At 38.4% G+C, this 15,699-nt stretch overlaps 1 protein-coding gene across 2 annotated transcripts in view; it reads left to right on the plus strand.

The window, feature by feature from the left end:
- Positions 1 to 15,365, plus strand: part of DHX35 (DEAH-box helicase 35) — a 28,424-nt gene extending 13,059 nt beyond the window's left edge. The window contains exons 12-22 of one of the 2 annotated variants that reach the window (XM_054081700.1): positions 295 to 505; positions 1,545 to 1,669; positions 2,415 to 2,469; positions 6,582 to 6,677; positions 7,058 to 7,152; positions 7,760 to 7,837; positions 8,991 to 9,120; positions 9,751 to 9,832; positions 10,364 to 10,435; positions 12,784 to 12,922; positions 14,284 to 15,365. In XM_054081700.1, coding sequence (XP_053937675.1) covers positions 295 to 505; positions 1,545 to 1,669; positions 2,415 to 2,469; positions 6,582 to 6,677; positions 7,058 to 7,152; positions 7,760 to 7,837; positions 8,991 to 9,120; positions 9,751 to 9,832; positions 10,364 to 10,435; positions 12,784 to 12,922; positions 14,284 to 14,328 — 1,128 coding nt within the window. In that variant the 3' untranslated portion in view covers positions 14,329 to 15,365. The remainder of the gene's footprint in view (positions 1 to 294; positions 506 to 1,544; positions 1,670 to 2,414; positions 2,470 to 6,581; positions 6,678 to 7,057; positions 7,153 to 7,759; positions 7,838 to 8,990; positions 9,121 to 9,750; positions 9,833 to 10,363; positions 10,436 to 12,783; positions 12,923 to 14,283) is intronic. The other variant, XM_054081701.1, reaches the window with a different exon arrangement.
- Positions 15,366 to 15,699: the final 334 nt, after the last annotated feature.

Here is a 15,699-nt window from a genome sequence, read left to right on the forward strand (position 1 = left end):
AGTCAGTTAATGTTTTTCTCTGCAAACACTGCCAAGTTCTTTTTTTATGAAGGGAGAATAAATTTGAATAAGAAATTGATTGAGGCTATAAAAAACTGGGCTTATTTCAAGCTGACAGCTCTTTCTGCTGCATCTTCTGTATCCTTTTGTACTCTAGAGTGTGTTTACTGCAGCTATCATATCCGAGATCGTCCGTGTGGCTTGTATTTGAGTCCTAGTGCACTGATGCTAGGGTTGGATACTGTAAGTGTGGTTGGAGACTTCATGGTAACCTCATTGTGTCTGTACCTGTAGGTGATAGTAGCCACTAACATCGCTGAGACCTCCATCACAATTCATGGAATTGCATTCGTGATCGATTGTGGGTTTGTGAAGCTTCGGGCCTATAACCCCAAAACAGCCATTGAATGCCTTGTGGTGGTACCAGTATCTAAAGCTTCGGCAAATCAGAGAGCAGGGCGTGCGGGCCGGAACCGTTCTGGAAAATGTTATAGACTTTATACAGGTCAGTAACTTGATGTGTGGGGAAGGTGAATGTGCTGGTGTGACTTCCAGTTTTTCTTTTACAGTGTTTTTAGTGTTAGATTAAGAATAACTAAACTTTTTTTTTTCCTTTCAATAAAGGAATAGAAATTTTCCTTCATTATTACTCTGCCTTATTTAGAAATACATTGTTCATAGGTGCCAACTGAATAATTGTACGAGTCAGAAGCACAAATTGAACAGGGTAGGTACTGACTTTGTCAGCAATTGCCAACTTGTAATGTTAGTGCAGCTCTTGGACTAGAGAGTCTGCTAAGAAGTTTATTTTTTAATGGTTTTGGTTTCTGAGCAGTTGCTCCACTTTATAATACCTACCCATGATGCTGTCGTCTGTAATTGAGGTCTCATTAAGGCTTTGTTTCTAACAAAGGACTCTGGAAATCCTTAAGGAAACTGAGGGAAAGCTTATTTACGTGGCTCCTTTTTCATAGGAATAGGTGCAAACACCAAATACATTTCACATGAATCAACGATCCTGGCACCGTACAAAAATTAGTTACAAATAAATCTCTTGGCTGCCTAGTAATGTTCAAAGACCTGCAAACCTTCTAAAACCTAATTTTGTATGAATAGTTCCTAAAATTAGTATTCTTATACTGAAAGCTAATGCTGGTTTTGAACTTTTCCTTGTCCCTTCTTTGTTTAAATGCTTTTTTGTAGTATTGCACGCTGCCTTTTGTTTTCTGTTTAAAAGTATTAAACCAGAAGAGAAATAAAGCATATCCAGATTTTTGTGAAGAACTTAAAACATTTCAAGTTGATGTGTGTGTGGGTCACCTACAGAATCAGTAAAGTAGCCAAACCCACTGAATTTTCTGTTTAAGTATCTTAAAATACAGTAATTGGAGAAAGATCATCTCTGAGTTACGAGTTCTTTTAACACCTGCTAACTATCAGTACTCCATAATGCTAGCTTGAAATGGGTACAATTCTGTCATGTGGACTGCATACAGTGAGAGTTGAACCCCAGTCCCAAATTGCTCTGTTTTCTCCCCCAACAGAGGAGGACTTTGAGAAGTTGCCCAAGTCCACGGTTCCTGAGATGCAGCGCAGTAACCTGGCACCTGTCATCTTGCAGCTGAAGGCTTTAGGAATTGACAATGTGCTCAGGTTCCCCTTTCTCTCGGTGAGTCCTAGGCTGTAGTCTGTCATCTTTCTTTAGGGTGAAGAAAGATGACTTGTCAATAAGTCACAGAACCATTGCCCAGTAACCATTGCCTTATTAATTTGGAAAGCATAACTCATTCTCCACAACTGGTCAGCAAACCTTGTTTTTGGGAATCAACTAGTGCAAATGATGTGTGTGACAACTTAAAACAACTACCATTTGTGTTCTAGAGCTTCCTGTTAGCGGTGCTGGGTAAACGAGAAAGGCCTAGAAAGACAAAGTCTTGAGAATGCAAAACTGTACTAGTAGTACCTTTGCACTGAATTTATGAAGAAAAAGGAAAAAAATTATATCTGCGGAGCTAAACCTGTGCTTGTCTGTCTCGTTAAAAAGGGCAGCGCCAATTTTAAGATTGGCTCTCTGTAAAGTTTGTAGCTACCTTTGTATTGATGTAAAAAAATGAATATGACAGCATTAGAAGGGAAAGTTAAGTCAGTTCTGATCGTCACTGGCATCACTGCTGGACGTAGCAAGTGTACCTTTTCTAGCTCTGTTTGTGATACCGTAGTGAATGATGCTGAGCCTATTGAGACAGTTTTGACTCACAGCACTGGTGGTCAGTGGAGGAGTCTGAGAGTGCTGAGAGAGAAAGGTAGGTAAGTAGAACTGAAGAACTTTGCAAAGAGGAAAATCTGGGAGTTTTTGTGAAAACTTGTGTGTTCTATGATGATAACTTTAAACAATGCATTTTTTTTCTTCCCAGGCACCTCCTGCTCAGTCAATGGTGCAAGCTTTAGAATTGCTGTACGCTTTAGGAGGTGAGAATATTTTGCTTTGCTTACAGTTACATTACGGGAGTTATGAAAAAACCTGTTAATTTGGATTTGGTGATTGGATGGATGTTAATCAAAATTCCATTTGAGAACTGTGCTTTGAGAAAGAGGCAGCGCAGGCTTGACTGGTGGAAGCTTTTTGTTGGTGTGTTTTTAAAAAGTACCTCAGTCTCCTCTGAATTTACTTTCTATTCCTCTGGTTATTTCAGCCAAGTAAGCAAGCAAAAGACAGCAATAACTTCTTGGGAGGAACTAGAAATCTTGCTTAAAGAATAAACTAGAATTTAACTTTAGACTGGGCAAACCTGTATTTTGTAGCTGTCTTCTGTGATTTCCTTGCACCTTCAGAGGAGGAAACAGGTAGTTGTTCTTGCTAGGAATAGGGCTCTGAGCTGGTGAGGGCGTTGGCTTCATTCTCTCAGGCAGATGCTCTGTTTGTGTTTCGTCAGTCCATGCAGTGTGGTATGAAGATACAAACCGAGTTTGGACCAGTACACAGCTTAGACACTACATTTACTTGCATCTAGTTAGATAAGTTGTTAGATACTCCATCTCTTAGTGTGGTGATCTATCATTTTGTGTTACTGTGCCAGTGATGGAAACGTGTAGTGCTTCCAAGTATGAACAAAGAAGTTGAAAGTAAAAGTTTGACATCTCTTAATAGAGTAACTTCTTTATTATGTTCTCTGAATTACTACTCACAGCTTGCTTTCGAATTCAATAGAGACTCTGAACAATGCTCTTAGTCATATGGTTCACTTTTAGGTTGTCCTGCAAGGAACAGGGAGTTGGACTTGATGATCCATATGGGTCCCTTCCAACCTGAGATATTCTGTTTCTAAATATTTTCATTTTGGTTTTGTTCCTTATGCTGGTGTTGGTTACCTATAACATGCCGATTACACTGTAGTAATATGTTTATATACAGTTTTCAATTTGTTTTTGTTGTGGAGAGTGGAATGTATGCTGTCTGATTTTGTTTATAGAAAGAACTTTTATTGTTGGGTTTTTTTGACAGGTATTTAATCTTTTTGAATGCAAGAAACTTAAACAAATTGGAAAGTTGACACAAGAACAAGCATTCCGTATTTGGCTTTAACTCAGTGTTTGTAGTTAATTCAAAGTTAACAATATTTGCTTGGTAATGTAAACATGAGGAAAAGAGTAGCGTGAAGGAGGTTGTGTAAGCTTTGGAAGTTTCCAGAGGTTTGTGGTTGGTTTTACATCACTTACAAATGCTGTGTTGTAACTTGTGGCAGTGTGGTCTCTTCTTACTCTCATGGAACTGTAACCCTCTGCTTGGCCGTGAGATCTTTGCTCCGTGCTGATTAAGTTCCATCTTGCAAAGGAGGTTTGTACTTAAGGAACTTGTTTCTTGGCAGCCTTTTCAAGCCTGAAACGAGGACCTTCACAGTGGCTCAGAAGCAAGTTGCGAGGATGAACTCACAGCCAAATCTACCTTTGGGAAATGGAGAGGAAAGGTCAAACAACTTGCTGGTTAGCTGCTTGATGTTTGGCAAAATGTACTCATAGTAGCTTCACAGAAAAGTACAGAGCAGTTACTCTTGGCTGCCCAGCTTTTTGTAGCAAAGCAGAGAAATGCTGATGTTGGTGTTTAAGATGAGAAGAAATCTGTGTCTATGTGTGCAGTATGCGGATTTGCTCTTCAGTTTTTGCTGAAGTTTAAGGTTTTAGGTGGTTTATTATGGAAATTTTATATAAGTTGCAGAGGTGTAGCTGCCCAAGCATTTGCAGGTGCAGGAAGGATTAAATTTCTCTTGTGCAAGTATGAACATGTATTTCATCATTTGCGTTGTAATAGTATGCAAATGTGCAGTTTAGGGTCAGGACCAGTGTGCCAGTGTGGTGCCAACAGAGAAAATTCTGCAGGCACTCCTAAGGCCGAGATAGTTCTGTTGGATAAACACATCACTGGTTTTGGACTATTTTTACAGGGAGGCAAAGTGATTACATCAGGACTATCTCTTCTCAGCATTCTCCTTTGAAGCCTCTTTGAAAGTCTGAGTTGTCAGTTACAGTTTGTTGTTCTTAAGCATGATTTAGGAGGTAAATATGCAGGTAAAAAAGGGCTTTATTTTTAACTTCATTTCAGATCCAAGGTTTGTTTGTAAGTTGTCGCTTGTCAGAAACAAACAATCTAAGTTTAAAATGGTGTGAGCCTATCATATACTGGTGATTGTTACTTGAAACGTTTTAGTGCCACAGTACTTGAAAAATCTCTCCTAAGTGTTCAATAAAAATCTTTCCAGTATCTTCTTCTAAGATCTCCAATTTTCTATATATAATTTATACATAGATACAGCGGCTGCTTCAAAGATTTTTTCCTGTTCCAAACTAGTATCCATTGCAGGCCTTTTGTGCATATCAAGGCTTACTGCCACAAAGATATCTGTGCACAAGCTATATGTGTGTATATCTATATCTATATCTATATCTATATCTATATCTCCATGCCAAACTGCACTGAGATTTGTAGGATTTAGGAGAAGCCAAAGGCTATCAATGGCAGTAGCTTTTCTACTTCTCATATTGCACTGGTCAAATTATAGCTGTCATACCTTTTATTTTTGCAGGTTTTGTGACTTTGTGTTTAAAGATGTTATGTCGTGTTTTCATGTGAGCTGCCTTTTGCACCTGTTTCTGAGGAAAATAGTGTGACAGTAGGTGAAATGCCTGTCAGGTTGCACTGAACAGCATAGGGGTGTGATGGGTAAATAATATAACGTTGTCATAATAAGTGAGATGGTAACATATCAAATAATAAAAGGAAAGTAAACACTTGGTAGAGGTATCTCTGGTTTTTGATATGGTGACATGAGTTACAGGAGATCTTTCCTTGTCCGGGTTTGTGCTTTTGCTTTTCTCTGTGAAATATAGCTGAAGCACAGCTGTGGGGTTTTGCCACTGTGCATTTTGACATATATCATGTTTATACAATGCGTGGGCTGCAGTTGTGTTTCCTCAGTCTTTTCTGCTGTGGTTGTTCATGCGGTCTACAGTGCCACAAAGTCCTCTTACTGGGATCTTGTTAGTCCCTCCTTGTGTCGCTTTTCTCTTATGTTCAGTCTCCTTGTTGTTCCTCAAACAGCTTGGCTTATTTGCAGTTTTCTTTTCTTACACACTTTGCTCTCTTACACTTTGCTTTGTTCTCACTCTTTGCTGCTTTTCTTAGGGAGCTCTTTTCTTTTTATAATTTCCTATCTGTGTATTTTTTTATTCTATTTCCCATGTCCTCTTACAATGGCAATGCTTTACCATTTAAATAATTTCCTGAAATTTCAGCATAGTGCTCTGGATTAGAGTATGACCCAGTGGTTTGCATGGGTAACCCTTACTGCAGGTGTTTGACTGTAGGAAGCCATACGACTAAAATAGTAAGCGTGCAGGATTGCTCAGTGATAACTGGGAGTCAAAAAGCAGGCTGTCATGCCTCTGTCCTGTACCATTTCCAGTAGAAATGTTACAGTTCAACAGTTTATTGGTACATGAGGCAGGCTAAATTGTAGAGAATCTTCATCAGCTATACATCTCTAGTTCAAATTATATGAAAGTTAAATTATTTTTCTCCATGACCTAAGCAGATATGACTCAGAAGAAAGACACCCTATCCCTCCAGTAGCATTTCTTGATTCTACACTTAGGCCTGTTCCATAGTTATGCCCTTTTTTATTCTCATTGGGACTCTTTCTGCTTCCCATCTCGATGAACAAAGATGTTGATAAATACTTAAAAAGGAGATGCATGAGTCTTAACAGCTCATAGGCCCTCTGGCCATTGCTTTGTCTTTGACTGCAGGTGTTCTAAAGTGTTGGCTGTAGCAGGAGAACTTGGCCAAAAGGAAGAAACTTATGTGCCCAAGTATGTTTAAAAAAACAAAAGTACAAATGATCCTTGGGAGACTAAAGGGATGTTAAAGGGCACCTTGTAGCTTAGTTTAAAATACATGTAGCAACTCTTAGGTGCGTTTGTTATATTTTAGCTCATAATTCTGCTCTTTAGGACTCGTGAAATTCTTGAAGAAGACTTTCTGTGCTGCTTTTGCCTGTATCACAGCTACATTTATTAATATGCTGCAGGTTTGGATATGCATTGCCGTTTAACAGAGCCTCTTGGAATGAGAATAGCAGAGTTTCCTTTGAATCCCATGTTTGCAAAGATGCTTCTGGAATCAGGTACGAGGAAAAAAAAATTGGATTTTCTTCGTAGACTGATGATGAGTAGAGGAAGCTGCCTGATGTTGTGTAGTACCAGATATTTGCTAAACTTGAAACAAACTGCATGCTGCATCTTGGTATAGTAATGAAAAGAATTAGTTAAACTCGTGGACCTCTTTAAGTCTGACACATTTAACACAGTAATAAATCTAACATATTTAGTTTTTAAGTTTTCCATTAAAACCTTCACTGTTGTACTAAATAAATCCAGGAGTTTAGGTATTTCATTTTTATATACTATAAAAATGTATTCTGTTTCTTTTGCTTTTTAATCTGCGTGGGGGTAAGTCGAATGGAAGAGGTTTTCCTTTACTGAATTTTCTCCATTTACTCCTCAGGAAATTTTGGCTGCTCCCAGGAGATTTTGACAATTGCTGCTATGATGCAAATTCAAAACATCTTTGTGATCCCTCCAAATCAAAAAGCTAAGGCTGTAAGTTCAGTCATATCTCATATTCTTTTTGTTAGTTCCACATTTCTGGATTTCTGCCAAGTATTTTATTGCTACCATTTACAGACTGCAAGTTTGTATAAAAATAAAATAATGTCTTGAACTGTAGCTATTGGTTATAAGTGAAAGAATAAACTGAGTAATAGTGGGAGCCTTGGAGTCCTTTAATGGTGTTAAAAATGTCCTTCTTAGGACAAGAAACATGAAGGATTATAAACCAGTGTTGGTCAGCATAAGGGTTTGTGGAAGGAAAAAAAAAACCCGAAACCGAAAAATCCAAACCTCCCCAAATTCTACTTCCTTTCAAGAGGAACAAAAAAAGATAGCATTAGGAAATCAGCTATTTCTTGACAGGTAGCAGGAGCCTGATTTCAATGCATCCCTCTCTTGGATTTTGGGGTTCATTTTCTGTTCATTTTTCTAATTTCAGCTTTAGAAGTGCTCTAGTAAAATTGCCTAGAGGAACTACCTTGTATGGTTATCATTTTAATAGTCACTGGGAAATGTGGAGAAGATGGGATCTGAGGGTATTGGGAATGATTTTTGCAAAAATCGGCTAACCTATAAAAATATATCCCTTCTTTTCCAGGCCAGGCAACACAGAAAGTTTGCTGTGGAAGAAGGCGATCATCTCACTATGCTTAATGTTTATGAAGCCTTTACCAAGGTAAGTCAGTATAAGTGTATGTGAGTTTGCAAGAATGGAAAGACATTACCCTCAATTCTGATTCTGGAAGTTCTGGTTATAGCTTCCTCAAAGCTGAGGACTTACCAGGTCTGTTAAGTGGTTATTCTGCTTTAAAAGATATTCTGGTCATATTTTGCCACAGACCTTCTGTAGTTCCGCTGAAGAGAGAATAGAAAGAATTTGGTTTGGGTGCAGCACGGAAGTCTTATGGGTAGACAAATGTATTTTCAACTGGGAGAGTGGGATTTTTTAAAAGGCCTGGGAAAAACAGGTGTCAGAGTTCCAAATGAAATGTATATTCTCTCATCTTTTCTATAGATGTATCTGATTTTTTTACTGATGATAAACTACAACTGTAAAATTGCGCCATTGATCATCATACCCTCTTTTTCAGTGACCTTATGTTTTTACACTAATATTTAACACCAATCTTAATACTTCTCCATAAGCTGAGTTTTAACTTAACAGCTTTGATGTACTGTACCTTTTTGGGAAAAGTATATTTTGTTGGTATAAAACACTTCTGTAATAATATATTTGCAGCAGCCTTGAGTTGAAGCTGTATAACCACTCTAGTGTTTAAAAAGACAACTTCCCTCTCCCCAGCCCCAAAGCACCAAATGGGCACCAACTGAAATTTTGCCCATTAAATTTTATATCTGCATAATTCTCTCAGAAATAGCCAAATGCAAAGGCTTCTGGAGGAAGTGCTGGCTGCTTAGAGAAATCGTTCTTTGCATGGAGAAGACCAGTGAAAGCAGTGTACAGGAAAGGTTGTATGCATCTTGAGATTGAAAACAGACCAGTTATGGTATGACACATTTCGTATGTCAGAATGGGATGACTTATGCTACTATCTTTCATCTCATAAGAAGTGGTGAAGCACATCTGTTTGAAAATACCCCATGGCATTTATTCTGCTCATATTTAGAAGTTGTTTGAAACATCCTTTATAGTTACTGCTGCCATGCACCCTTGTTAGTTGCTATGTAAATAGGTAATTTTCAAGGAAAACAACAATAAATATGTTGTAGGAAACAGAACAAGACTATGTCATCCAAAAGAGATTGGTGGGATTTTTTTTTTTGCTGATGGTATTTTCTTGTCATTTTTTCCTCTTCTCACTGTACAGCACAACAAGAGCTCTCAGTGGTGTCAGGAGCACTTTCTGAACTACAAGGGGCTTGTTAGAGCTTCTGTTGTAAGAGAGCAGCTGAAAAAGCTCCTTGTCCGCTTTAAAGTGCCAAAGAAGTCCAGTGAAGGTGAGAATTTCTTTTAACCTGTTGTCTAGTACGTGTTGAATGTAGTCTCCGAATTGTCAGTTTGCTTCTTGCTTTTCTTCTAACCTTTCAAGTATTTTCTTCCTGGCCTAAAAATAATGCTAATTAAAGCCAGGGTTTTTTTTGTGTAATGACTGTAGAAGAACATTTTAGCTCATTTTTAAAATTAACATTTGGTCCAGTCTTTATTAGTTAAGTTTTTTGGCAAGAGATTATCATCACTGATCAGAGACTTAACAGGCAGATGTACTGAGTCATAAATAGGTCACCCCATTCCCTTTTCTTGACATTTTTGAAAAGCTATTTTTCTAGTATGTTCAAAATGATGTACAGTCGCTGGGATCTGATTTCCAGCTGTGCTGTGTACCTGGCTGCTAGGACTAGTTCTCAGTACTTGTCGCTAACTGCTCTGAAAAATCAGACTTCAACGCTTGACTGTCAGTGGTAGGTTATTACGTAGTAATTTTCATTTGCTCTGAAATCAAAGTCAAAAGAGATTGCAGGCTACCAAAGCCTGATGCACTGTGAAAATTTGTCTGAGATGATTAAATGGTATTTTAATGATTTTTGACGTTCCATTGACTTGTCTTACAGAAAAATTATTCTTTTCAGGTGATCCAGATCCTGTTTTGAGATGCATAGTTTCAGGATTCTTCGCTAACGCTGCTAAATTCCACTCTACTGGAGCTTACAGGTTAATATATACAGTTTCACTACAACTGTTGCTTAATTTAAGAGCCCCTTTGGCTGGATAAATCCAAGTATAATAAACATACACTTCTTTAGACATTTGCAATAAGAAACGTGGCAAATTATTTACTCAGTATTTTAATTTTTGTATTTTCAAACTGCTTCAGTGTTTATTTGTGTCTTTGGAAAATATAAACAAAGTTATTGATAGTGGGAAGCTGTTTGTAGTAGTAATTAGCTTGTGTTAATATAAGCAAGTACAGTATCTCTGTTGTAGTGCTCCCAGTGCAGTGAATATAAGCCTGAAACACTACATTTAGTGTAGAGAGAACTAACTGTTTTAAGGCATTAAATTGTCAGTTATTCCTTTGGCTGCGATTTAAGACTGGTTTAATCTGTTCTTTAAATGCAAATGTTCTAATTTGTCTCAGCTCTTTTGTTGTTGCCTTTTAATAACATTTTTACTGGGGATTAAAGGAACCAAATGTTAAACAATAAATAGGTGCACAATCTGAAATAGTATCTTGTTTTCAAGGACTATCCGTGATGACCATGAACTTCATATCCACCCCACTTCAGTGTTGTATGCAGAGAAGCCTCCGCGCTGGTGAGTTAAAGCTGCTTTCACTTGTTTTGTGCTCTTTATTAGGCATTCTCAGCATCCCAACGTTTTTATGAATGGCTTTTTTCCATCAGTGGAGAAATAGATATAGAAGGTCATGGTTCTCGCATGAGAAATTAGTGTTTCCTTTGCAACTTTTGTAGGCAGTTTCCAAATATTCATGAAAAGAAAGTGATGTTTAATTGCCAAAAAACCTGCAAAGGTCAGAAAGCAGAGTCAGGTGACTCTCTTTCAATGGGCACCATATCTTGCTCTGTAAATTGCTGTCTGAGTAGTCTCTGGACCTAGAAAGAACTAGGGTTAATTTACTTTTATCAAGCCTATTAGGATAATATCCTGTCACATAGGTGCTGCAGTGATTGCATATGGCTTGCAAGAGGACATGCATGTAAAATGCCTCATGCGAAATGCTGTGTCTAACAGATTGAGGGAGGAAATGGTTGTATTTCTGTTTGAACTGGGATATTACAGTTCCATTTTTATGTCAAAGATGCTCATATAACAAATAGAAATGCTTTTCTAATGATCAGGTTAGCGTGATCAGCCTGAAGAGTTTGGACTTGTCTGTCTTTGCCTGTGGCTGAGACTATGAAGGATAAACTTAGCCAGTGTCGTCTGTTATCTTTTAATTGGGTTCCTACGCTTTAGTACATAGAGTTTGCAGTTTGTACATAGAGTAGCTGTGTGGAACTTAGCCACCAATTACATTAGCTCAGAAAATATAAATTAGTCCAGCTCACTCTACAAATTCTTCAGGGCTGAGTTGAACATAGCATAGCTAAAGTCAATTTTGCCACTGAAACCAGCTTGAATTGCAGCTGTTTTGCCAGTTTTTTAACCTCTTGTCAGTGCTGTAAAACACAATTTGTTTTCGAAAAAAAGAATACCTTGCAGATATACCTACTATAAGCTAGAAGATTCCAGAAATAACATCCTGAAAGAGATATTGGGTTGTGGGAGAATTCCAGTATGAAATATTTCCAGGAAATAAAGAAGAAATTAATCTAGAAAGAAAAATCGATTGATAGGAGAGTACTGGAAGAATTCCTTGCTCCAGCACACAGCTCCTCCATCGCTCAGCTTTTAGAGGGTCAGCTCAGACCCTCTTCCATCCTAACCACGGACACTTCCAGACACCAAAGCAGAACATTAGACAGCTAGCTGGAAGTCTTAAATGACAAAACCTCAAGACTGCTTTTCGCTTCATAGCCCGTTTGCTGTTTGCAGCAGCACTGTTGGACTTTTTAGGAATACTGATTCTGGGCTTAAATCTGGTTTTGGGACCCCTGTGTTGCAGAATGACACAGAACTGTCTTCCAAGGCCATGCAGTATTGCTACCACCAGTCTGAAGATGCTGCTGTCTTATAGTATCCAGTAAGACAGGAATTTAAGTTACTCAGTAACCCTAGTTTCAGTTCTAATGCTGCTTGGGCACCCATCATATGTTGAGGGCTTCAATTCTCTGACTGATACAGGTGCATATAAAATGTGTTCTCATTCTTGTTTTCCTCAGATTTCTCTGTGGTTGTATTAGTTAGTCTGTCTTGGGCTGTATTTGGCAGAAAAGAGAATTTTGGACTCTTCCTTCTTTGCTTTTAAGAGCAAAGTACTAATTAATGAGAGACCGCAGATCTCGTGGGTTTGTAGCTCCAATGTGTACGGAAGACGGATAATGACATAGTGATGGTGACTAACCCTTCAGCATGTGGGTTTGTGCTTCATTGGTGAAAATGACTTTCCCTACTGAAGGGTGACTGCAGAAATAGATTGCTCTTACTGGCAACCTGTTTGTATTGGCAGCAGGGCTTGAGTCCACATGACTGTCTGTTTATAAATCTCTGACCAGGAGGTGTCCTGGCAATAGCTAAAGCTGATTCCTTCCTGTAATCCTTATCTTGTCGGCAGACAGGCAGCAGGTAGAGTCATACTGTGATTTGTGCCCTACTTATTGTGGGCCCAGAGTGCTGGTGTTTTTGACGTCGTTCTTCATGATATCACGGAGTAACTAATATTCTGTCTTCCAAAGCATCTGTTATGAGTCCCTCTTGGCCCCATTACAATAAGAAATACTCTTTCTTGCATACCTTGTATACATATGTCCTGGTAGTATGTGACCATGTTTTTATGGCAGTCTAAAAGTTATCTTAATGTGGAGTACCCTGAACAACCAAAGGGACAGAGGTAAGAGGCTCTACTATAACTTAAAGACTCTCTCATCACTTTGAAAGTACTAGCTCTCACAGCCTTTATGTGGAACTCTAAATACTCTGTTGATCATCTCTTCCCTCTCATTGCTTCGTAGCAAACACCTTTTGTTTCTTCATTCTTCTAGGGTAGTTTACAATGAAGTCATACAGACTGCTAAATATTACATGAGAGATGTGACTGCTGTTGAATCTGCATGGCTCTTGGAACTGGCACCTCATTTTTACCAGCAAGGAACGGTACGGAATCGGCATAAAGCCCAAACGGTACCATTGCTGTATTAGCAGCTCTTGTATCTGAACTTTTTCAGAGTTTGTTTTATTGTTGTCTATTTAGTGGTACAAAAATGAATTAGGTTTTGTTTGTTGTAGTGGTTATAATATAAAGAAAGAGGGTAATGAATAGATGCATGAAAGCTTTTTCCCTATTGTTCAGCCAACGGACATTATCTCAAAGTTACAAAATAGTTTATCACTCTGGTAAATGAAGTCTTCAACTATTTTACACTTCAATGTAGGTGCTTGGTAGCACTCACCTGAGCAATTACCTGATACCTACGCTATCGCTAGACGGTGCTCTTACTTTGCACGATAATTTTAGGGGAGTCTTTGCATACTTGGCAAACATTTGTGCAAATCTTGAGCCTTTGTTTGAGCATTCATTATGTTTACTACAGCTCTGATCTGTTCAAGCTCAAAATGGCAAAAACCAGCTGCTATTTGTGCAAATTTTGTTGTGTGTGATATACATACCTCTTCTTTTAATTGTTGCCACCATCCTTTAGCAACTCTGCCGCGTGCGAGTCCATCAGTCTAAACTTATTCACTGGTCATTCTGAGAACTGGATTGGTATTCAGTATTATCTAAATGTTAGTTATGCTGAAGCTTTTGATACCACATTGCATGTGAATACTATACAGGCAAGATTACCAAATTGATCTTGCATGTGAGTCTCTCATGGGAGGCTAATAAGTACTGAGCTTTGTATTCTAAAGCAGTGAAGTATTTCCAAAATACCAAGTGAAAAAATGCACTTGCATATCAGACATATGCAAAACAAGAGATCTATTCATGCATATGAGCAGCCATATTATGCAAATGGCTCTTTCTCATTTATACATCTTTTATTCTGTATGACTTTTCTGCGAATCTGATGTTTGTTTTCTTTTACTTCATGGGCTTTTTGAAAAAAAGAAAAACACTGGTGCATGGAGCACCATGAAACATACGCTGCAGCATTAATATGTTAGTTAAAATATTGTACTTCATGTACGTACTCCTCTGTTTGTGCAGCTGGATTGTTGGGAATGCATGTATCTTCCTGTGTGTTTTTACACACTGACAACTTGCTTCCAGTGGGGAATTGTCCCTATGCTTGTAGTTGGTACAGAAGTACTAGAAAATGATATTTTGTACCAAGCCGGGACATCAGTTTGGGGTACATGTGGTTTCTTGATTTCTTAAGTTTATTTTAGCTGTATCAGCAACAAGCAGAGCTTAGGAAGGATGGTCTTTGATATTTGTATAAGAATTTATTTAATTCGGGGTTAAAAACTGAAAGCGTTCTAGGTGAACTTTTTTCTAATGGTGGTGTATATGCTAAGCAGTTTCTTTTCTTTTCTTTCAGCATCTTTCCTTGAAAGCAAAAAGGGCTAAAGTAGATGACCACTGATTTGACGTGACTTAAGTCTTGTGACATCAGATGCAGAACCTACCAGTGATTTCAAGCTGGCAGTCAGCTCATTAGCAATTTGATCTTACATCAATTTAAATGTTTAAATGCCTGCCAGGATCTGTAGGGGTTTATGCATGACCTGTACCTTGTAAACCTAGGTAGAGCTTGCATTGTGGACATTTTATTCTTTGACCACTTGATCACTGTTGTTAATCTGGGCATGTTGCTCCTTTTAAATAGGTAGAAAAACAATTTAATTAGTAAGAGGACATACAGGACCACACAAAACTGATATCTTCAAGAAGGAAATCGATTTCCTGGAGTGGTTACGGCTGCCTTATGAGCGTGGGGAATAGGGTACCCTGCCTCCTATTGCCTAGAGCACTGTGAATATTACCGGCCAAACTGAGACTGACTCCTGACAACAGGAGCTCAGGGCAATGAACTACCCCTTGAAATGCAAGGGGCTGCCATGGAAACATTGATTTCAAGATGGACCATCCCAAACTGGTGCAGCTTGTTCTCCCAAGCAGTAAAAGCCTCCTGCCTGAGGTTGAGCTGCCCCTGGCTCCCTGTGCTGTAACAGTCTTTCTGTGGGTAGCATTGTACTGAAATGCCTTGCTTCCGTACATGAGAGGTGCTGTTTGGGAAGGGGGAGGAAGAGTGGCTCAGTATTTTTAAGGATTCATTTTCTACTCAGTCAGGGGACTACACACATGTGTTCACAATCAATCAAATTCACAGATACAGCTTTACTCTTTTTTTCCCTGAACAAAAAAGAAAAGGATGTTGGCCTTTCACTACTTGGAAATACCAGAAAATGTCAGCAGGGGTATATCATGGAACACTGTTTTTTAGCCTCTGTCATTCAGCAAAGACAAAAAAGTTCTGTACGTTCCTATAAAGAACACATTCCTATGTAGTTCTTTTTTGAAGATTCTGTTATTTGCTGCTTGGGACTCTTCTTCATGTGTTACTGTCAGAGGAGGATGCTCTGAACAGTTGCTGCTTTAATTGAGATTCTATGGCTGTTTTTCAGTCTGTTTTTCAGTGGAGAAATGTATCTTTTTGTGTTTTAACAAGATAGCTCAGATACACGTATTTATTTTTTCAACCCTATTGATATTTATTTTAGAAACACATTGTTTGAAAATTTTATTTTTGTAAGGCAACTGATTTGATGAAGGTGGTTTTGCCATGTTTCAACTGTTGGTTTTGGGTTTTTTTTAAAGTATGTAAATAGGCAAAAATTTCTAGAAAAAATGCCTTCCTCGTCACAGGACTGCCTTGAAAACTTTCTTGAGAGCTTCTTTAGCTTCTCCCTTCCAAACACCTGCAGAGAGAATGTGTTGTGTCGTGTGCAATGCG

The sequence above is a fragment of the Cuculus canorus genome, chromosome 16, assembly GCF_017976375.1.
Source record: "Cuculus canorus isolate bCucCan1 chromosome 16, bCucCan1.pri, whole genome shotgun sequence".
Taxonomy (NCBI): domain Eukaryota; kingdom Metazoa; phylum Chordata; class Aves; order Cuculiformes; family Cuculidae; genus Cuculus; species Cuculus canorus.